Source organism: Manis javanica, chromosome 4, assembly GCF_040802235.1.
Source record: "Manis javanica isolate MJ-LG chromosome 4, MJ_LKY, whole genome shotgun sequence".
In the NCBI taxonomy this organism is placed as follows: domain Eukaryota; kingdom Metazoa; phylum Chordata; class Mammalia; order Pholidota; family Manidae; genus Manis; species Manis javanica.
Genome location: NC_133159.1, coordinates 135,118,348 through 135,141,345, shown reverse-complemented (window position 1 = coordinate 135,141,345; position 22,998 = coordinate 135,118,348). Strand labels below are relative to the sequence as shown.

Below are 22,998 nucleotides of genomic sequence, written 5' to 3'. Positions count from 1 at the left end.
CTAAAGGGAAGATTCAATATTGTAAACATGTAAATTTCCCCAAAATTGATCTATAAATTCAACACAATCCCAACCAAAATCCCAATAGGTTTTTACTGTACTCAGCTCTTTGTAAAGCTTATCTGAATTAAAGAAAATGTGTAAGAATGTCCAAGAAATATTTGAATAAAGAATATGGGCGAGGGATGGAATTCCCAATATATCAAAACATCCTACAAATTACAGTTAAAACAGTAAAGAAGAAACACATAAATCAATGGAACAAAACAGTCCTGAACTAGACCCACTAAATTTAATCTGTGGCAAGCACACCATACTTATGAGGAAAAGAAGGACTTTGCAAGAAAACCACAGAAGCCATTCACTTTCCTTCAGAAAAAATTAAATTAGTTGAATAATGTCCCTCCAGAATTCATGTCTACCCAAAACCTGAGAATGTAATCTTATTTGGAAATGAGGTCCTTGCAGATTTAATTATGGTAAGGATTGAGATTAAGACCATACTAGATTTGGGTCGGTCCTAAATTCAATGAGAATACCCTCATAAAAGACAGAAAAAGGACCCAAGTACAGAGAAGGTGATGTGAAGATGGGATGAAAGATTGGAATGATGAGTCAAAAGCCAAGGAATGCCAAGGGCTGCAGGCAGCCACCAGAAGTGAGGGGAGAGGCATGAGAGCGTTTCTTACTCAGAGCCTCCAAAAAGGAGTCAATCCTACCGGCACCTTGATTTCAGATATGGCCTCTGGAAATGGGAGAAAACAAATGTCATAATGCACCCAGTCTGCAGTAATATAGCTGCCCTAGAAACTAATACAATGGCCTGCCACACCCCAAACATAAACTCTAGATGTATCAAAGGTCAAACAGGCAACACTATTAGAAGAAAATTTTGAAAAATAGTTTTATAATTCAGAGGGTGGAGAAAGCTTTCCCAAACAAGGCATAAAACCCAGATTTCATGTAGAATAGGACTGACAGATTTGTGTACATAAAAACAAAACTGTGTATATTAAAAGGAACTATTAGCAAGTTAAAAGACAACAGTTTAAAAGAAAATATTTGTAGTATATAGCAGAGTAAGGGTTAATATACAGAAAAGTCAGAGATCCTACAAATTATGAGAAACACATATGACCCAAAAGAATTAGTTAAATGGTATAAACTGGAAATACACAGAAAAAGTACAAAGAGGCCAATAAAATCATTATAAGTAAATATTTTAAATACTGATAATACCCAGTATACATAAAGATACAAGGATATAGGCACTTTTTTCAGGGCTGGTTGAGGTACAAATATATAAGGATGTAGTATTGTTTGAAATAAAACATTAGGAACAATCTATTCAGTAATAATGTACTAAGATATTTTGTGGTATAATCACACCATGAAATATATAGCCATTAAAAGCAAAGATAGTCCCAAATAGAAAGATCTCTAGAACATACTTTTAAAGGGAAAAGAACAGAAATCACCAAACAGTAAGTACAGTGAGATATAACTTACGATTTCAAATAAAAACTGTAAATGTAATTAGCACATATACTGCTATATAATCATGCAAAGAAAGGTTCAGAAGGAAAAACACCAGACTAACAGTGCTATCTCTGGGGAAAGAAATGTGTATGTATGTGTGTTGGTTTTGTGAGTGTGATATTAGGGGAGGTAAATTAGGAGTAACTTTAACATTTTTTTCCTGTTCTGCATGAGTTTTCCTAAGAAAATACTCATTATTTATATTACAAAAATATAAAAGAAAGGAAAACCCTAATAAGCACCTAGAAAGTAATGGCTGTAATTGTTAAACCTCCTTGGCTTTCTTTAGAATGCCAATCAGTACGTGCATGAGTATTTTGAAATAGTTAGAAATTTGATGAAGAAGAAAAGCATGCTGCCATGTAAAGCACATGAAAGGCAATATTTTTAAAAACATGACATATATATAACATGTTTGGTGGTGGTGGTGGTCATCATTTTTTAAAGAGTCAAACTGTCACATGAGCTCTTGGAAAGCAATGGCTTTGATTTTCCTAAGATTTTTCTCTGCTGTCACAGGACAGCTCAGGAGGCTGGAGAAGCATAAGAGCAGAAGTATTAGACTGTAGCATGACAGATCTTGGTGTCACTCTAGCAGGCCAGCACTTCAGTTGCGTGACCTTGGCTCCTCACCCTACAGTCCTACCTACCTCAAGGACTATGGTGAAGACTACAATATATGAAAACATTTCAGCTGTGCATAACATACTCTGCAAATACACTGTATTGTATTAGGCCCTAACCCACTTGCTATCACTTAGTGTAGTGGATAATATCTGCCTGTAAAATGCTAAACTTTAAACCCAACAGACAATGCCATTCTTAGGGCATTGAGGGAAGAGAAGAAGAAATTTGAGAATAAGCAACATGAAGATTTTCACAGGCAGTTGAAAATACGTGACTGACTCTTCAGGAGAGAAACCCAAGTGTGGATATAAAGGATGAGATTAATGATGTCTGTAAGAGTGGTCTCTCAAAGCCATGAATCTCAATGAGGGAATAGGGTAGGGAAAGCTATCAGAATCTTGAATATGTAATTATATTTAGGATATAAAACATTGTGCTGGCTTTCTGATATATACCTAAAAATGTTTAGCTGGGCAAAATATTCTTGGCTGGTGGAGAGTGGGTATCAACTGCAGTGATTGTAAAATAGGAGAGAGAAGGATCATACCTCTTATCAGAATATCATGTGTGGGAGAACTGTTCTCAAGATTTTTATATTGAGCAGAAGGTGGCATGGGCTTAAACAAAGTTTAAGAAATATTCATTGAAATCTCTCTTCTCTTAAAATTGAATGGAAACTGTTGTACAAATGTGTGTTTTTCTGGGAAAAGGATCGACATAGAGATCTTTATTCATGCCATATGTTCTTCATGTCCTCCGAGGGGTCTAGATTCAAAATTAAGATTAGGAACTACCCGTATAGAGCAGGAGAAGGGTAGTGGCTGAAGATCCCCAGTTCAGGAATGCAATAGAATTCAGCAGGAAGAAGTGAAGCCAAAGAAACACGAAAACAGGGCTGGATGTGGCACTGGCATTCTGAAATTCTTAAGGGTGTTATACACAATGCATGAATGGTAGCTACATTATAATGACTGTACTAGTTTAATGTCAATTTTATAAAACTGTTTTTATTTGTTGTAATATGTAAGACACAAAAATGTTTATCATTTTGGCTTATATAATTATAACTTTGTTGAGTAAGTGAAGGAATTACTGAATGTGAACGCTATGTAGCCAATAGGGAAACGTTCTAATTTAAAAGCATCTGAGCACTAGCATGTATGCATGACTGAATGCCTGAGCTATGACCGTGGGAACAGGGTTGCTGCTGAAGCTAGCTGGAGATTATGATCCGTTAAGCAAGAATGGGCATGTACAGAGAATCAAGAGTACCAACCAAAACAAAACTGGGTGTCCAGGATATGGGAACATTCGGAACTACCTGAATGTCAATCAAGAATAAATGCTGGTGTTTGGGGACATTCAGAAAACTCAGGAATGAAGGGAAGCAAAAGAAGCTGTCATTATGAAAAGCCATGTACCAAAACCAGTCCTTAAAGGAGTGCCAAGAAGACATTCGAACAAGATTTCATGTAGAAATTAAACTATATTTCTCCACTACAAGTTGGCCTGGGAGCTTTTGCCCCGCCCCCCCACCCCGCCCAGAGTGACAACAGGATCAAAGGTGATTGTGCCTGAGAGTCCTAGGGCATTTTGGAAATTTGTGGGTGGGTATTTTTGGTTAACACACTGTTGGGGGAAGGAGCCACGCTACTGGTGTTTAGTGGGTAAGGATCAGGTAATTCAGATTTCCTGTAATTTTTTTTTTCAAGAATTTTTACAAGAAGCCCAGCTATTTAGGAGAAGGTCATCATGGACAGGGAAACGTCAATGGAAAAAAGACACTTTCTTGATCTTACAAGATAACATACTCTGCACAATGTCTACTTCATATATCACAGTACAGCTACTTCAAAAGCAATGAAACCAGTGGCAAGTGTACCAGGATTTTGGAGACTCCTTTTAGCAGGGAAAGAAACACTAAACTGACAGAAGCACATGAAATTTAGAGATATCACTGGATTTCATTAACAAAGGCTGTTTTAAAACTACTTAGCATTTCCATCCTGTGTACTTACAATTTTTCTGGCACAATGAGAAACATGAAAATTCCTCATTGGGGGTTACTGGGCTTTTTCCCATTTTATTCTGATGCTGTCCTCAGAGCACCCATGATCACCCCATTGCCTATAGTACTCCTTTACCAATCCATTCTTTTAGCATTGCCTGTTGAAGGATGGGGCCTCTAGTTTGTGTGTGTCTGTGTGTTTTAAGCATTAGAGACTGAATTTATGCCTTATTTGGTGAAATTTCAAAGTAGAAAATACGTTTTCTGTAATACTTTGTCATCAGCTGTACCCCATCGCACAGCATAACAGGAGCTTGGCTTTGTTTTGTGTTTTTTAGCCCAGCTCATTTGAGAATATCACATGCTCCTTATTTTCCTACCCAAATTTTGCATCTCTGTAATACAATCTCCATATTTTATTGATCTGAAAAACATGTAATGTCTTTCCAGGCTTCCTCCTTCTATTAAAGGTATTCCTCTTTTGTGTATCATAAATAAATCAGTCTAGCCTGTTATTAATGCAGTTTTTTAAAGCTCATGGACTCTGCTCTTTTAGCTTTCTACACTTTTTGTACTATATAACTTTCTTAAATCCGAACTTATAATCATTATGGTATCTGCACAGGAGAAAGGAAGTAACTGAATTTGGAAGTTTGGGGCTGCAGGGGCAATGCAATCGAGAGTTGACAGTGGGTGCACAAAAGAACAGTCCGTGGAAACTAGACAGCATGAATTTGTACTGGAGATAATCATCCTGGTTTCATGACTCTCAGAATCAAAGCAAACAGAAATGTGGGGACTAGGGCTGATGACAGGCTTGGTAAATCCAGTCATGTCACTCCCCTGCTTATAATCCTTCAAAGGCTTTCCATTTCTTAACATGACCTTCAAGAGCTTCTACCATCTGTCACTGCCTACTTCTCCAGCCTGTTATACCATTCTCCCTGGCTTTCAAAGTTCCATCACCCTGGCCGAATTCTTCCATCCCTGTGGCTTTGCATATACCATTCCTTTTGTCCGTCATCCCTTATTCCCACTCCTCACCCTTTGCTTCAGCTGAATAATCACTTCTTCAGAGCCTTTCCTGACCCCCAAATCCAATCAGCACACTATCAATATAGTCTCTCAACACAGGCCTTACTTGTCTTTCATTAGACCTATCAGAACTGTATGTTTATTTGTATTAAAACCCTTCTCATACATAGAAAGAGCTCTGTGAAGGCAGGCACTTGGCCTCTTTTGTTGATTGCTAAATATTCAGCTCCTGGCCTAGTGCCTTATCACCAGCAGGGACAGCAGGAATAGTTATGAGAACTTGGGTAAGTTTTTTGTTTTGTTTTTAACTACATCCCCATTTTCTCATCTGTTAAATGGGGATAATGATGATAACTGCCAAGCTCAGAACTGCCATGTAGATTAAAAGAGATAATGCATGCCTGGAAAATATTAGTTATTATCGCCATCATGCAAAATAAACTCTCTGAGCAACCAGAACTCTCATATGTCACTAGTAGGAGTGCAAAAATGATGCACCCACTTTGGAAAACAATATACCAGTTTCTTAGATAAAAGTTCTATAAAGACCTACCATACAACCTGGCAATCCCAATTCTAGGTATTTACCCAAGTGCAATGGACTTAATGTTCACACAAAAAAACCCGTACATGAATATTTATAGCAGTTTTATTCATCATTGCCAAAAACTGGAAACAACCCAAATACCCTATCAGGGAATGGATAAACAAATTGTGGTATATCTGTATGGTGGATTACCACTCAGCAAGAAGAAATGAACTACCAATGCATGCCACCTACTGCCACTGATGAAACACAAATGACTCATATTAGGTGAAAGAAGCCAGATTCAAAAAGTGACATATTGTATGATTTCCATTTATATGACATTCTGGAAAAGTCAAACTATTGAGAAAGAAATGAGGTCATTGGTTGCCAGGGGAAGGGGTGGGACATAAGGGAATTTCAGGGGATGATGGGACTGTTTTAGGACTTGATAATTATGACAGTTATGTGACTCTATGTACTTATCAAAACTCATGGCATAAACTAAAAGTTTATATATAAATTATTTATGTTAAATAGTGAAAAGGTGGATGTAATTACCTTTTCCTTTAAAAAAAGGGCATCTTTTCTGATTACAAAACTACAGGTTAATTGTAGATATTTAAGGAAAATGTACAAAGAATATATTCCATTATCTTAAAAGTAGTATTTCCTTGCTATCATTTTTATAGATGCAAAATACATGCACATATAAACTGGACCATGCTGTACTTTTTTGCTTTCTGAAATATATCAAGCACATTTTTCCGTGTCATTAAATAATTTTCAAAATCATGACTTTATGGTTAATATTCCATTGTATGGCCAATTTATATTTTTAAGCCTTTATTGTTAGAAATTATATTGCTTCTCTCTTTTCTTTACTATAAACAATTCTGGTAAAATTAAAAAAAAAAAAAAAGCTCAGTGGAGCCAGGGACTCTTCCAGCTTAGAGTTTCAGAGTGTTTGGTAAAACAACTCTTCCTTTGCCCACAATTCTCTCATTGTCTTAAGTGTCTGATGGAAAAGTGGTTCCACAGGGTTATCTGGCCTCTTCCCTTTGTGGTACAAAAGTGCCAGATACCCTAACTAGCTTAAAATTGCATAGCGCTTTGTATATTTAACCCTCACCACTGGATATAGCAAGCACGGCAGACGGAGTAATTTGTTCAAGATTACACAGTTTATGAGTCGTGGAATGGGACTTAGGACTCCAGATACTCAAGGGTGTCATAAACATTTCCCCAGCGGCGGGGCTCTGCCTAATCCGGCTCTTTTAACCCCGCCTCGAGTAGAAAACTGCAGATACCCGCAGACAACTGCCGACAGATTGGCACACGGAGAACGAACTCCTGTCAAGTGGACTGTCTCATCCTACAAATCATCCTTGGCAAGATCGCCACTTACCAGCTGGGGTCATTTCTCCCCCGATGGCAGGTGGTCACCTACTGTCACTGACCAAGGGGGCCCTGGTGCCGGAGAGTCGCCAGCTTCGCGGCCAGTGAGGGTTGCTCCCGGTGGGTCGCGACGCTGCTGGGGCTTCCCCCACCCCGCCGCGGGGGGATCCTGCCGGGACGGCCAGGTCCTCCCCAACACCAGGCCCCTCAGTGAGGGGACGCCGCCTTCGGTGAGGTGAGGGCAGGGAGGGGCCGCTGGACTACAGGGCGGTATGGGGAGTCTCCCGGGACTGCCCCGACCGCCTCCTCCGGGAGACCAGAGGTCAGTCCTCCGCTATCCCAGACTGCCCCGGATCCCGGAAGCGCCGGGCTTCCCGGAAGTGCCGGGCTGGCTGACAGAGCCGGCGATCGCCTGAGCGCCGCCGCGGGAGCGTTGCGGTTCTGGGGCTTGGGTGGCTGCTGGAGGATCGACTCGCGGTTGGGGTGGGCTGCGGGATGATGGAGGAAGAAGAACTGGAGTTCGCGGAGGAGCTGGAGGCCGTGCTGCAGCTCACGCCCGACGTGCAGCTAGCCATCGAGCAGGTGAGCGTTCCGCCCCTCTGAGGGGAGGAGAGTGCGGAGGACGGGGCCGCGTTAGGGGTGGGAACTGAGTGAGACGGGGAGGGAGCGGTCTACGCGCGGAGAGGTGGGAGCTGGGCGCTGACCGGAAAGGAAGGGTTGTGGGGGAGGTGATGGCGGAAGGGGGTTTTCGAGTGTAGGGGAGGGAGAGAGCCCTTTCTAGTCCTTGATTGTCTTTGGAGAGTGGGGCGTCCTGGTGCATTTGGGCAAAGGAGCTGTGCGTCCTCAGAGGATGAACGTAAAAGATGGGTAGTAACCTCAGATTCGGGGCGTTGTGGGTCCATTCATTTACCAGGCTGATTTGCTGCCACGCCCGATTCTCAGCCTAGCCCTCTTGTGAATGACTCGGAATTGAAGGGAGGGGTAACCTTAACTTCTGAAGCAGATCGCAGAGCAGAAGGGAATCGTTTGAAAACATCTCTTTGCCAAAGGGGGAAAATTTCCCTTAAAAGAATTGGCATAAGGGTATGATTTAAGAAAATATTTAATAACCACTGGGAAGGTTTTCAAAGTAAGACATTACTACTCTTATTACTAATAGTTAATATTTATTGAGCATTAATACTTACCATGGGTCTGCCACAGCACTAAGAAATTTATCTGTATTGCCCCATTTATAAAGATTTTTGGATGTGTGTTTTTCTAGGAATGGTTGAATTACCCATTCAAAGCACATTTGGTACAAACTGTGAGGCTACCAGAACCCTCGGCAGAGGGTTTGGTGTTTCAGGCCACACTGTTCCCCTCCCACCTCCATCTGCCAGAAGAAGACATACATTTCATTTGCTGTTTGGACCGTCATAGAAGCAGCAAATAATGCAGTCAGCTATTGTTTGACCAAGATTTTAGCAGAGCACATTTTTGCTATTTCTTAATATGATTGAGTTCTAGCATAGGTTTATCTAATAAGCAGATACCAGAAAAAAAATTTTGCTTCCCAGAAAAACTATCCTGAACTGGTAAAATCCAGTATCCAGTACCCAGGGATCACAAGACTGCTTTAATAATCCACCTTGTTACATGTTCTTCAAGTTGCAACTATTGAAGGGAGTTACCTGTATTTCTCAGAAGGCAGCATTCTTTCTTTTGCTAAAGAAATGGACGGTTCCTGAATGCCACTTCGCCATTTCCTGACATGGTCTGAAGCATAAAAATTCCTTCAGTGCATAATGAATTCTACTGCTGAGACATCATCGAGATGTAGTGCATAAATCTGTTATCAAGACTTGCTTTAATATAACTATGTCATCAGCTGCTTTAATCTGACAGTGCACAGTGCCTGCTTATTTTTTCTTGTCCTTAGGATTTTGTTGATGCCTGTGGAACTTTTTCACTGTTACACACTTTGCTAGTGGCACCAATATATTAAAATTACAGAAGTTGGTGAAAATTAAAGATTTGCTTAAACAAATATTTTATTGAGCATCTGTTGGGTGTTAAGCCTTATAAAATGAAAAAATATGTGGTTTTTGCCTTCAAAAATTTTACCACCCAGTAGGGAAGAAAAAAATAATACATAAAACAAAACAGAAAGATGCCAGTTATTTTTAATCCCTTGTCCTTGTATAGGTATTTCCAAGCCAGGATCCTCTAGATCGAGCAGATTTCAATGCTGTGGAGTATATCAATACCCTGTTCCCAACAGAGCAAGTAAGTATAGAGTTTCCTTGATTTCAGAGGCTTCTGGCTTATTCTGAATGTTAATGACTGCTGTGTTATACTACATAAGCTAGGGTGTGCCTCAATAAACAAGTGAGAGTTAAATTCAAATCAAACTCCATTGTAAAAAAGGTGGTGGGGTAGTTAGCTAATACCAAATACTGTCATTGCATGAGAGTGGGATTCTTTGTATAGGGACCATATTGTTGGAGATTGTACCCTTAGGTTATGGGTCCTCTCAAATTTTTTGTAGTAAATTGAGGAGTGGAAAGAATTTTTTTAAATTTAATGGGGAAGAATGGGAGTGAGGTGGGTAGATAAGCCTCGAATCATAAAGCTACTTTAACTGCTATTTTTTTCAAGATGTAAATTTTTGGACTTTATGTTTTATATTGCTTTGTTGGGTGATTTGCCAACAAAATCGTGTACAGATGGGTTTTTCTTAATAAAATTAATTTTGGGTGTTAAGGTGAGAAGTAGACCAGAATTAAAAGCAGCAGACTTGGGAAAAAGTCAGCTAGAGATCTGGTATGTTTTTCATTTTTAAGTCGGCAAACATTCGTGGGCACCTGTCAGGTGTTGTCATTCACTGTGCCAGGCGCTGGGGATACAAAGGTGAATAAAACCCAGTCCATGACCTTGAAGTGCACATAATCAAGTTCAGGGACACACTGGTGAATGCTGTAGGAGAAGTATATAACAGTGTAGTGAAGAGCAAAAGAATAGTTCTTTCTAGGAGAACCTCAGAGAGGAGGCAGCGCTCTGCCAAGTCTTAACAGATTCAATTCCTTCATTTAGTCAAACTCAGCAATCATTTGTTAAGTGTCTACTAAGTGCCAGGCACTGTCTAGAAACTGGGGAGAAATGGTAAATATGACAGGAAAGTTCCTGGTCTCATAGGGTCTAGTGTGGGAAGAAGACAATAACCAAATCAACAAATAAGTAAACAAGAAATTATTAAGTATGGTTGATGCTATGATAGAAAACAGGTACAGTGAGAGAGCATGACAGCATCATGGAGCTCCTTTAGGTAAGTGGTCAGGAAGGTGTCCCCGAGGTACCTAACCTTTAAGCTGAGTCCTGATTCTTATGAAGGAACCAGGCTTATGGCAATCTGACAGAACACAATTCTAGGCAGAATGAATCTCTAGGCAAATCTTCCAGGATATCAGGGGAAAGAAGTCTGATGTAAACACAGGGCAAAGGCTTAGAGACTGGAAACACAATGTTCACAGCATAGCCTGGGAGGAGATGAGGCTGAAGGGGTAGGGAGAGCAAAGATCCTGAAGGAACTCTGTCCTCTAGGCTTGTGCCTCTCAGAGAAATATTTCCCATACAACCAGTTTTCACTGGGCTAAAATTTAAGCCTGTACCCCCAAAATATGTACATATCCTAGGACCATTCTTAAATAAATTAGGTTTTAGTAGCATTGGCAGTATCAATAAATAATAAAAATAGAGGTTTGAATATTTTCTTCTCATACCATCATGGGTATTATTGCAAACCCATTGGGTAGGCCACACCCTACTCTGGAGACTGCTATCCAGTCAGTGGGTGTTTATTGAGACTTTTGACAGGGTGATGACTGAATCAGATTCACATTTTTTTAATTCCATCTGGCAGCAATGTGGGTCATGAACTGGGGGAGGCAGAAATGGAGGCAGAAAGACCATTAGCCGGCTACTGGGATAGATCACATAAGAGGCATGGTGAGACGGGGAAGGCAGTACAGCATGGAGAAGACAATTAATGAGTCCATAACATCTTACTGTGCTGATAGACAGTGACTGCAAGAGAGGGGGTGAAGACTTGACAATGTGGGTGAATGCTGAAACCACTGTGTTACGTGAAGCCATCGTCAGATTGTATATGAAAGCGGCATGGTGAGAGCCTGAGTGAAGACTGGGGTGGCGAGAGCAAAGTCTAAAAGCTGTTTAGGGGACACAAGTCACAGAACTTGGTGGTTGAAGGGATATAGAACTAAAATTCACTCATTTACTCAGCAAAAAGCACCTCCTCTGTCTAGCTGTGTAGGAAATTTGGTGCTAGAGGGGTAGATAAGGACAGACATATATGGTCCTTACCAACATAGAGCTTCTAGTCTATCTTAATAGGTAATAATTACACCATTAACAGGTTATAAGTAAATTATTATGACCTCACAATGACTTGTATAATTATTAAAATTATTATTTACTTGCTCTCTAGAGTCTCCTCACTTCTACAACTATAATAATAGTTAACATTTATATGATGCATACTATGCACCAGGTACCATTCTAAACACTTAACGGTGATAAATTCTTTACTTTGTTAACACGCTTGTTTTATGATGAGAACAGTGAGACACTGAGAGAGAAAGATTGCTCACTTAACTGTGATAGCATTGCTGTGGAGGAAGCACACGGCGCAGCACACGGGGATCCAAGAAGGCTTCCCTGAGGGAATGGCACGTAAGCTGCACATTATATATCAAATGAAGGATTTTGAACTTTTTTTTCTCGACTGGCATACTGGTTGGTATTAGCACCTTTACCCTAATTGGGAATAAGGAGGAAGAGCAGGTTTCAGTGGTAAGTAGGGTAGGAACAGGGTGTGAGGGTGAGCTCAGTTTTGAACATCTTCAGGCCATCCAAGTGGAAATATGTGTGTAGTTGAGTATTTGGGTCCGGAGCTCATAATCCCCACAACTGTTAATACCCTGGCATATATCTTCCAAACTTTTTCTAATGGACATGATAATTTTTAAAATAAAGTTGGAAAAAATGGTCTCATACTGTGTGATTGGTTTTTTTTGAGACTACAGATAGCTTTTAGATGTCACATTTTTCTATGAAAGGGGAATTCTAGAGATTAGCTGGAGATAGAAATTTTACTCACGACAATATTTCATTATCCCACCCTATCAAGAAAATGCTGACTCACCAAAGCAAAAATAAGTGTTAGACTTGAAAATTGAAAGGAAAGCACTAGATTCTCCCTTCTTCCTGATATGTTTTTGTATGTATTTTGCTTTTAGAGTACAGAAGACATTTGTTGTTCTACACATTCAGTCATATGTATTTCCTAATTGTGCCCCAATGTACATAATAATGTGTAGTGAGGTTACTTAGGTAACTCAGAAAATTTATGTCAGAGGGTTACCTTTATTTCCCCAATCCCAGATTTATACTTAGCAGTTTATCATCTTCAACCCAGATTCCCAGGGACCTTAATGAAAAGGCAATAGAATGTAGTGGTTTTTCATTTCTTTCAACTATTGCTAGATTTTGGGCACAACCCATCTGTGTAGGCTCACAGACCTGTTGTAAATACTTGTGAATTATAAATTTAGAATATTTAAAATAAATGTCAGTATATCAAGAATCAATTTAGCGTCTCTCTAAGGAGGAGGGTGTGTATGTGTTTCTGTTGAGTGGCAACTAACTGTATGTCTGTGGTTGCCTAGAGGCAGGAGTGTGGACTGGCACAGATCCCCAGGGGTGTCTAACTGACCGAGTCCACGAGGGAGGAGTTCAGGTTTCGTATTTAACGGGGCTCCCTGGGTTGTGAGTAGCCAGGTTTGGTAACAACGATCTGGAAAATTGTTCTAGTCTCCTAGTAGTTATCTGAAGGTAATCATTTGTCATGTTTTCATTAAAGGTCTGATTAGGAGAAACTAGGAAAAATTTATTTAAAAAACTAATATGAAACTAATGTAATTAAGAACTTTGAAAGAAGAGTCATATGGAGCTGCTTATAAAGAATTTTTAGTGACCTCTAAAATGTAGGTCTGTGTTGTTACGTGAAAAAAATGGATGCCAAATTGTTTATCATCACACTTTAATTTCTTTAAGAAGCCATGCATTTGCACAGAAGGAAGAGTAGAAGGCAATATACCAACATGCTAATGATGATTATACTCTGCTTGGGGTGTGGGTGATTTTACATATTTTCTGTAGTCAGCAAGAATTGCCATTAGAATCAAGAAATCCTTTTCAATAGTTGAAAAATTTTTAATGATAAAAACTACAATCTCATTATAACTAAGCCAGGTTAGTGATTCTCAGGGAGGAGATGTATCACTTTAACCCAGGGTAGCCAATCTGGATACCTATGGGGTGTTTTCCCAACTCCAGGAGGGGCCCCCACTCCAGTGAGACTTACTGCCAGAGCCAGGTGCTGACCAGATAGCAAAGAGAGTCAGAATCCCTTGGGTGTGTTGGCGGGCAGGAAAATTAGGTCGAGAGCCTTCATATCAGAGGTAGCATGATAGAGTAAGAAAGAGCAGAGCCCAGGAATCAGACAGACCCAGCCGAATCCAGGAGTGCTGAATGTTACATCCATGACCTTGGACAAAGCGTCCATCCTTCAGTGCCTGTTTCCCATTCTTTACACTCTTCACATTGAAGAGGAAAATTGCATTCCTTGTGTGGTTGAGGGGATTAAGGCAATTTCTATAAAATGTCTGGAAGAGTATTGCATAACAGATTCATATTCAATGTTAGTATCTTTTCTCTTTTGCTTCTGCAACAGAAAATCTGGAAGATAAAGGGAAAGTGGTGATCTGTGGATCCATCCAACATGGAATCAAGCATTATAATTTTAGGACATTTCTTTCTGGCCTTTTAACCACTATCCGTGGGGTCCCTGATATTTTTAAGTGTTATTCCCTTGTTAGCATGTTATTATAAGTGATCTTTGTTGTTACAGAACTTCCTCCCCCAACATCTTTAATGGCGGCATAAAAGTCAATTAAGTATGGCCTGATTTATTTAAGTTTGCTACTGACGGCCATTTAGGTTGTTCCCAGGTTTTTGTCCTTGTAAATGCAGTTAAACCTCTGAAGGCATAAATATTTTAAATTGCTCTTAGAAAAATTGTTATGGCTTAAGCAAGACTTTCATATCTAAGGAATACTAAATTTAAGATTTAAGAAATTCTTACAGGCCCACCAAAAATCAATATTTACTGGTATGGGATGACCTCCCAGTTATATTGTTAAGTGAAAAAAGCATGATGCAAGGACAATGTCCATTAGATAAGAAGGGGGTGTGAGTTATGGGTGTGCTGTAAATACATAGACTATCTCTGAGAAGGTACAAAAGAATCTGGCTCAGAGCCATTGCTGCAAGGGAGAACTGGCGAGGGGGGATAGGCTCCCACACTGGGGAGAGGAAGCCTCATTTTTCACCATTTACCCTCCTCTACTGTTTGAATTTTAGGTCATGTACCTGTTTTACCAATTTTAAATAGATTACAATTTTTTTATTTTGATATAATTTCCCATTTTCAGAAAAGATACAGGAATAATACAAAGAGTTCATGACGACCCTTCACCCAGACCACCCAAATGTTAACACTTTTTTTTTGCAATACGAGCCCACTGGTTTATTTTTATTTTTTATTTTTTTTAGTTTTGATATCGTTAATGTACAATTACTTGCACAACATTATGGCTACTAGACTCCCTCTCTTATCAAGTCACCCCCACATACCCTATTACAGTCACTGTCCATCAATGTAGTGAGATGCTATAGAATCATTACTTGTCTTCTCTATACATACTGCCTTCCCCATGTCCCCAACCCCCTACATTATGTGTGCTAATCATAATGCCCCATTTTCCCCCTTATCCCTTCCTTTCCACCCATCCTCCCCAGTCCCTTTCCCTTTGGTAACTGTTAGTCCATTCTTGGGTTTTGTGAGTCTGCTGTTTTGTTCCTTCAGTTTTTCTTTGTTCGTATACCCCACCGATGAGTGAAATCATTTGATACTTGTCATTCTCTGCCTGGCTTATTTCACTGAGCATAATATCCTCTAGCTCCATCCATGTTGTTGCAAATAGTAGGATTTGTTTTCTTCTTATGGCTGAATAATGTTCCATTGTGTATATGTACCACCTCTTCTTTATCCATTCATCTACTGATGGACACTTAGGTTGCTTCCATTTCTTGGCTATTGTAAATAGTGCTGCAATAAACATAGGGGTGCATCTGTCTTTTTCAAACTGGGCTGCTGCATTGTTAGGGTAAATTCCTAGGAGTGGAATTCCTGGGTCAAATGGTATTTCTATTTTGTTTTTTGAGGAACCTCCATACTGCTTTCCACAATGGTTGAACTAGTTTACATTCCCACCAGCAGTGTAGGAGGGTTCCCCTTTCTCCACATCTCGCTAACATTTGTTGTTGTTTGTCTTTTGGATGTTGGCCATCCTTACTGGTGTGAGGTGATATCTCATTGTGGTTTTAATTTGCATTTCCCTGATGATCATGTTAACACTTTTAAAATTGTTTTCTTTAAATACCAAAAAAAACATTGTTTTAAAGGAATGAGTTCCAGCAGAAATAGGCAAGGCAGGAACTGTTAATCTCATTTTGTATATGAGAAAATGGGAACTCAGAGGATAAAATCAGCTTGCCCTCTAGACTTACAGAAAGTTTGTAGTGGCGGAGTTGTGCCAATCCGGGTCCTCCAGTTCAGCTCTTGTTACCATAATGATTTATACTCACTCTGGCTTTGAAGTGACTGACCTGACATGGATTCCTCAATTAAAATAACTTCTTTTCTCTGGGATTCACCTTTACCTCCAAGTCTGTTCTTGGATTTCTGAAAATTCCGTGTAAGCATTGGCTGTGTCAGAACAGTAGAGACATGAATGGCCCCGTAGGACATCTCAAACACTTGTGACCTGGCTCTTCCCAGACCCGCTCCTGGCAGGCTCCTGGCCTCCGCCTGCCAGCACAGGTTGCCAATAGCAACTTACAATTCTTGCATCACTCCCAGTTCCTTCTGAGGTAAAAGATCTGTTGAGGGAGAACGAAAGGAGGACTTAGAAAATTAGATTTTGAAAACTCAAGTTAAAACGATGCTATAAAATTGTACTATCTCTTTTCCATTAGGGGGCACCATTTCCTCACGTTTTTCTGCTCGCCAAGGTTGGAACTGGTCCATTTGTTTTTATTGTCACTGTCTAAAAAATAGAAATAACTTTATTATCATTACAGTGGCAACACATAGTCAATATAGAGCAATTAGAAAATACTCATAGACAAAAAGGAGAAAAACTGAAAATCCCTCCTTTTCATAGATTACAACTACTGCTACTGATTTCATAGATTACACTACAAGTATAGATTACACTACTAGTGTTTATCCTTCCAGACTTTTCTAAGCACCCATACACTTAGAAAATACAGAATTATTTACTTATTGAAGTGAACATTGTGGAGGGGTATACAGATCTTAAGTGTACAACCTGATGAGTTTTCACAAAGAATACAGCCATCTAACTACCACCATCAAGAAATAAAACATTATTAAAACATCTCAGATGACCCCTCTTGCCTCCTCAGTCACTACGTCCCCCAGAGAAAACCACTATCCTGGCTTCAACGCAAAAGAATAGTTTCACTCATTTTTTAACTATATGAATGAAATAGTGCAGTATATGCTCTTATGTCTGGCTTTTTTTTGGTATGTGTAACATTAAAACATTAGTACAATTTGTCCATGTTGTGTGTGTCATCATTCATTCATTTTTGTTGCTGTGTTTTGTTGTATGAATTTGTCATGATGCTATGTACCAAGGGTCAGCAAACTTTCTGTAAAGGGCTAGATAGTAAATATTTAGGTTTTGTGGACCATTCAATCACTGTTGTAACTATTTGACTCTACCTTTGTAGCTCAAAGGCAGCTATAAATAATATGTAAGTCAATGGGCATGTTGTGTTCCAATTAAACTTTATTTTAAAAAAAATAGGCTCTAGGCTGGATTTTGCAATAGTTACCAACTTCCTATTGCTATACTCTTTTTTAAAAAGTAAAAATTGTATCATATTGTATGATTACATTGTTTGAGATGTCATAAATAGCCATTATAGCTCATCATTTCCCTGTAAAAGAGGAATTCCAGAAAGTGAAATAATAGCTGGCACTTTCCCTTCTTTATTGTAGTCTCTGGCAAACATAGATGAAGTTGTGAACAAAATCAGACTGAAAATAAGGTAAGTAATACTGTCTGATTATTAATAATTAATGAAAAGTACATTGAAATCTCAAGTTTTCTGTGTATGAAGATTGTTAAAAAATAATTCTCTTACCTGGATTTCCACATGATTCTTGTGGCAAAGAACTAAATGCTTTGGTTAGTCTTCAATTACTTGAAGAAAAAAAAAAAAGTAAGGAAGCCTAATAGGCTAGTCAAAACAGTTGGGTTATAAAAGGAGACAAAAGCATTTCTACTCTATTTTAATGGCTTTATTTCCTTATCAGATTTACCTTTTTTTTTTTTGATTCCTAAAGTGTAAATATGAAGATGGGCTTATATATGTATGCCTTGGCCACACACTAACTAACAGTATGTTAAGATCTGCTGGTCAGCCTGGGGGTGGCTCAAGATGAAATATTGTGATTAATACAGGATGCGATTGTCTGGGATGGCCATCAACTATCCTTCCTGCCCAATAGCCTTGTTCTGATTTAACCACCTCTTGATGTCCAGTTTTGACACATAGTAGATACTCGATGTTTGTTCGTTATAATTAATATGATAGTAGTTGATACCATTACTTCAAGTATAGTTGTATTTTGGGTTTTTTTTTTTTTTCTTTAACTTTTGTTGAGGGGAAGCTTTCATTTTGAATCCAGGAGACTTTTTTTTCCTTTACAACCTTTGGGTCTTTCAGTGAAGACTTCTGCCACGAATGTATTCTCACCTGAGTACCTTGGAAGTGCAAAGGAGCATCTTCATTTTATGGTGGGCTTTAGCTATGGTAATTCTAGCTGAGGCTGCTAAGTTGTCCAGGGTTTGCACAGAAAATGGAAATTCTCTGGTGATTCAAAAATCACTTGCAAACCACTTATTTTCTATTTTTTCCCACCATACCTTTAACAGATTCTTCAAATGAAAAATGAAATTGACTGATGTAAATATCTCTGATTGAATTGCTGTTAAATGTCCCCTGTTGAGCTGCAAGGGGAAGAGGAACTGGAGTGCACAGATCTGCCTCCTGCCTACACAGAATGCCCAGTCAGGGCTCAGAGAGCGAAGCACCAATCTCATATCCCACCTTGGCTCCTTTTCCCTTTTAACATTCCCAAGGAAGTTACTGAGGATTTTGTGGGGGTCGTTTAAATCCTCTGGCTTGTTCCCATAACATTTCAGGAACTTTGCCATTCCTGGTTTACTCCATGAAAAACACTAAAAACTAGATTGGTCCTTTTGGACAGCTCTGAATATTAAGTAAAAATAACCTTTTGAAAAACAAAGATAACTTTTACAATGGGCTTGGCTGCTCATAAGTACTGTTGCTGCTGGGTCTACGGCCTCAGCCTTCCTTCTGTCATTCAAACTTGTCTGGTGTTCTGAACAAGTCGGCTCAGTCTGTAGAAGTTGATGGATGCATTACTAACTTTTTTCTTTTGGTCAGCCTAGAAGATTTTTTAATGATTTGCACCCTTGAACTATTTTGCTAGGAGACTGGATGACAATATTCGAACTGTTGTAAGAGGTCAAACAAATGTGGGGCAGGATGGCAGGCAAGTAAGTAACCTGTCCCTCCATATTAATTATATTGCCCTGATTTCTTCAACACCCAACTGACCAATGTGTGATCTGCCTGGTTGCAGAGCACTTTCTTATTGACCTGTCCCATACACAGTAGGAAACGTGCCTGACTTATCCCACTAGTAGCAGGGGCAGGCTGCCTATCCCAGCCATGAGCTCTCAGTCAAGGTCTCTTGGATCAGGAGCATATATTGTTAACATACCTCACTTAGGGCCACAGGCATGTAAGCTGAAATGAGAAAAATGAGTTTCCTTGTCTTTCTCCTTAGTGTAGATGTCTCTCGTGCCCTCCTTTGTTTTGTGTACTGTAGCTAAATAAGTTTGCTACTTTTATCTATCAGCTAACTTGGGATTTTGACATTACTTTTGTTGTTGCAGAAGATAGTGACAACCTGTGCATCAAAAGACATTATCAACTGAGTAAAACCACAACCTACAGAATGGGAGAAAATATTTGCAAATTGTATTTCTGATAATGGATTAATACCCAGAATATATAGAGAATGCCTAAAGTTCAAGTACAAAAAAACTATAAAACCCAATGCAAAAATGAGCAAAATGCTTGAATAAACATTTCTCTAAAGAAGATATACGAGTTGCCAATAAGCACTTGAAAAGATGCTCAATATCACTAACCATTAGGGAAATGCTAAACTACAGTGAGAGACCACCTCACAGCCATTAGGATGGTTACTACCCAAAAACAAACAACAAGTGGTGAAGATGCAAAGAAATTGCACTGTTGGTGGGCTTGTGAAATGGTATAGGTGCTATGTAAAATGGTATGGTGGGTCCTCAGGAATAGAATTACCATGTGATCCAGCAGTTCCACTTCTGGGTATATACTTGTATCCCCATGTTCATAGGAGCATTATTCTCAATAGCTAAAATGTGAAAGCATCCCAAGTGTCTGGCAATGGAAGAATGGATAAGTAAATGTGGTATACATACATACATACAGTCATACAATGGAATATTACTCAGCCTTAAACAGGAAGGAAATTCTGCAATATGTTACAACATGGGAGACCCTTAAGAACGGGATGCTAAATGAAGAAGCCAGTCACAAAAGGACAAATACTCTGTGGTTCCACTTATGTGAAGTACTCAGAGTAGCAAAAATCATAAAGACAAAAAACATAATGGTAGTTGTCAGGGGTAGAGGGGAGACAGGGGACTTACTGTTTAGTGGGTATAGGGTTTCAATTTTACAAGATGAAAATTGTGAGTATGGATTGCAGTGATGGTTGCACAGTTGTGTCAGTATATTTAGTACCATGGAACTGTACAATTAAAAATGGTTAAGATGTTATGTGTATTTTGTCATAGTGAGGAAAAAATTTCTTCTAATCAAGATGGAAATAAAGTTCATGCCGTACATAAATGGAGTTTTCCTATGAAACATTTTGTAGGCCAAAATGGTGCAAAGTGAAGAAGCAGCACCATTAATTTATATGGAAAAATGTTTGAACATTCCCAGACCTCAAAAATCACCTCTCTAGGTTTTCCTGATACTTTAGGGACACATCTTACTAATGGATGCCCAAAACAAATCGAGCTATAGCACAGATTCTCATAGGTGCCGTTCAAAGCTATGGCGGCTTGGGGCCGATGTGCTGAGTGTGGTTCCCGGGAAGGAGCTTGGCTGGGCCACTCTCTTTGCTGGGGGCCCTCACTGCCTCCATAAGACTCGCTGCAAAACAAACACCGCTATTTTTGCTTTTCACCTTTTTTTGTAAAAAACATCTTTTGGTTAGTGAAAACGCTAGTGCTAATGTGGGTCTTCTGTAAAAGCAAGGTGATGTAACTAGAAGCTTCCAAAAGCAGGAGATACCTGTATTGCCAAAAAAAAAGACTTATACTAACCTGACATGGCTATGACTCCTCATACCTAGTTTTGTTGGCAAACAGGTAAATGCAGATTCATTTCAGTTTTATAGTTCTTTTCGCATCTAGCCAAGAAGGGGAAGTGAATGGGGAGGAGGTATTCTTCAGTGATTGCAGGGCCAGATGTTATCTATAACCATTTTCCTTTTAATTTGGATTCTGTTCTTCTGTTTTAGGCATCATATTTCAGGAATTGCTATCATAACAGAAATGCTGAGCATGCTTTTCTAGGCTTCCTCTCATACAGTATCTGGTCCTCCCTTTTCAGTACCAATTTAATTAGGTCAGATGTGCATCTTTGTAATAGCTTCAGTTCTGTTATTTGTCTCTAACATTCTTTAGTACAGCTAATTTTTTAAAAGGTTCTTCATGCTACCCAGAATTTTTTTTTTGGTGTGGAATGTAATCCTACATAGAAATTTCCTTGTCTCTTATATTCTATGAGCTCACAGTTGTTATGAGTCTCCTTTTCTTTTACATTTTTTAGTTTTATCCATTTCTCTGTTGTCCTATATTTCATGACTAGCTTTCTTTACTTCTTAATAATCATCTTCCATTGGCCTGTTTGTAAGTAGTCTGTCTTCTTCCTTGTGTCGTCATCAGTACTTGTGTTCAGACATACTAGGTTCTGAAAACTGGCCCTATGTCCTGGTCCTTGCATGGTTCTTAGTCCTTATTGCTTTGTTTTTGTCTGTTTATGTTTCTCCCATGAAGCATTACTTCTTCGGCAAGTGAGACCCATAAATGGGACCCTTGTAGATAATAAAAAGTAACAGGGTAGCCTGTAAACACTCCAGCCTCATTCTCTCTTTAACTTTCCTACTGTATGTCTGGTCATATCATCTACCGCTTCGAAACCTCAGTGGCCCAAGTTTCTTTGCTTGGCATTCAAGGCCTCACTCTACCTTTCCAATTTTATCTCCTGTTATGATCTATCTACAGTGAAGGCTAAGCACTCTATAAGCATGCCCTGTACTTTCTGGGTCTATGCTTACATACTTCTTTTTGTCTGAAATGCTCTCTCTCCTCTCTGTCTTCAAGTAGCTTCATTTCAAAATGTTACCTGTCTAAGCTCAAATACTGCGTCTTCCATGAAATTTTCTGTTTAGCTCATCTGAATGTATGAAGGAATCAAAATTGTAGAACTAGAAGGGACTTGGAACTCATCTAGACCACTCCTCTCGTTTTACAGATGTGAAAATTGATCCTAGTATCCCTTAATTAGATGTATATCATCTCCGCCCACAAACTCCCACAGCCCTGTGCTTGTACTTTTCCTTTGGCTTTATGATTTCCTTTGACTTACTAGTAACAGTTCTTGTCCCCTTGACTAAGTTTATAAGCTACTTGAAGCAAGAACTGAATCATCCTCATCTTCACATCTCTCAGAACACACAGTTCATATACAATGACATTTTATGCAACTGTATTGCATATTTAGTCTGTGTGAGACTATTAATTGTAAACAAACAAAAGCCCTTTACCATAAAACAGCATTTTGATTAGTGTGTGTGTTTCTTTGAAGTTGTTTAAAGCTTGAATTGTATATGACTAGTCCCAACTTACTACTATTGAAAGTAATAAAACTACTGTGTAGTGTGATTCAGCCTACATTTAGATTGGCTCACTAGAAACCTGAAAACACTTAAGGGAGTCTCATGGCTTTAAAATTCCAAGAATGTGAAAATAAAGTGAATGATTCATCAGAACTTTTTGTTAGGTCATGCTATGTTGATATGAATCTCTTAGTTATTTATGTTTTAACCTGTGGTCACAAACGAGCAGTATTGGAGAGTCAGGCCCCAAATTAGCCAGCCTGCAGGAATGTCGGCTTTCCTCACCTTCTCATGTTAATAGGTTACAGGTTGCCGCAGTGGAGGCGGTCATATTTCAGAGTGCAAGACCACATTTTCAAGGATGTTTAGATAGCATTTCAATGTGTGGTGGAATTTTGTATTCGTCTCCTTAGAATCCAGACAGAAAGGAAACCCAGAAGAAATTATTGCTTTTCCTGTCATCCCCTCCATCTGTCTTTTCCAGTGGTTTGTAATGCAAGCTGAAGTAGAGACTTTTTTTCCAAAGCGCTTTGGGCCCTATCCTTGTAAACTTGTAGTGGTGGAAGCCTTGCTGTCCAGCCCTGACTCGGTGGTAGT

At 39.3% G+C, this 22,998-nt stretch overlaps 1 protein-coding gene across 1 annotated transcript in view; it reads left to right on the top strand.

Moving 5' to 3' along the window:
- The first annotated feature begins 7,562 nt into the window (after positions 1-7,562).
- VPS53 (VPS53 subunit of GARP complex) overlaps positions 7,563-22,998 on the top strand; it is a 178,146-nt gene continuing 162,710 nt past the window's right edge. Inside the window, exons 1-4 of the mRNA XM_037022830.2 lie at positions 7,563-7,715; positions 9,321-9,401; positions 17,347-17,396; positions 18,868-18,934. Of these exons, the coding sequence (XP_036878725.2) occupies positions 7,629-7,715; positions 9,321-9,401; positions 17,347-17,396; positions 18,868-18,934 (285 nt within the window). The 5' untranslated portion in view covers positions 7,563-7,628. The remainder of the gene's footprint in view (positions 7,716-9,320; positions 9,402-17,346; positions 17,397-18,867; positions 18,935-22,998) is intronic.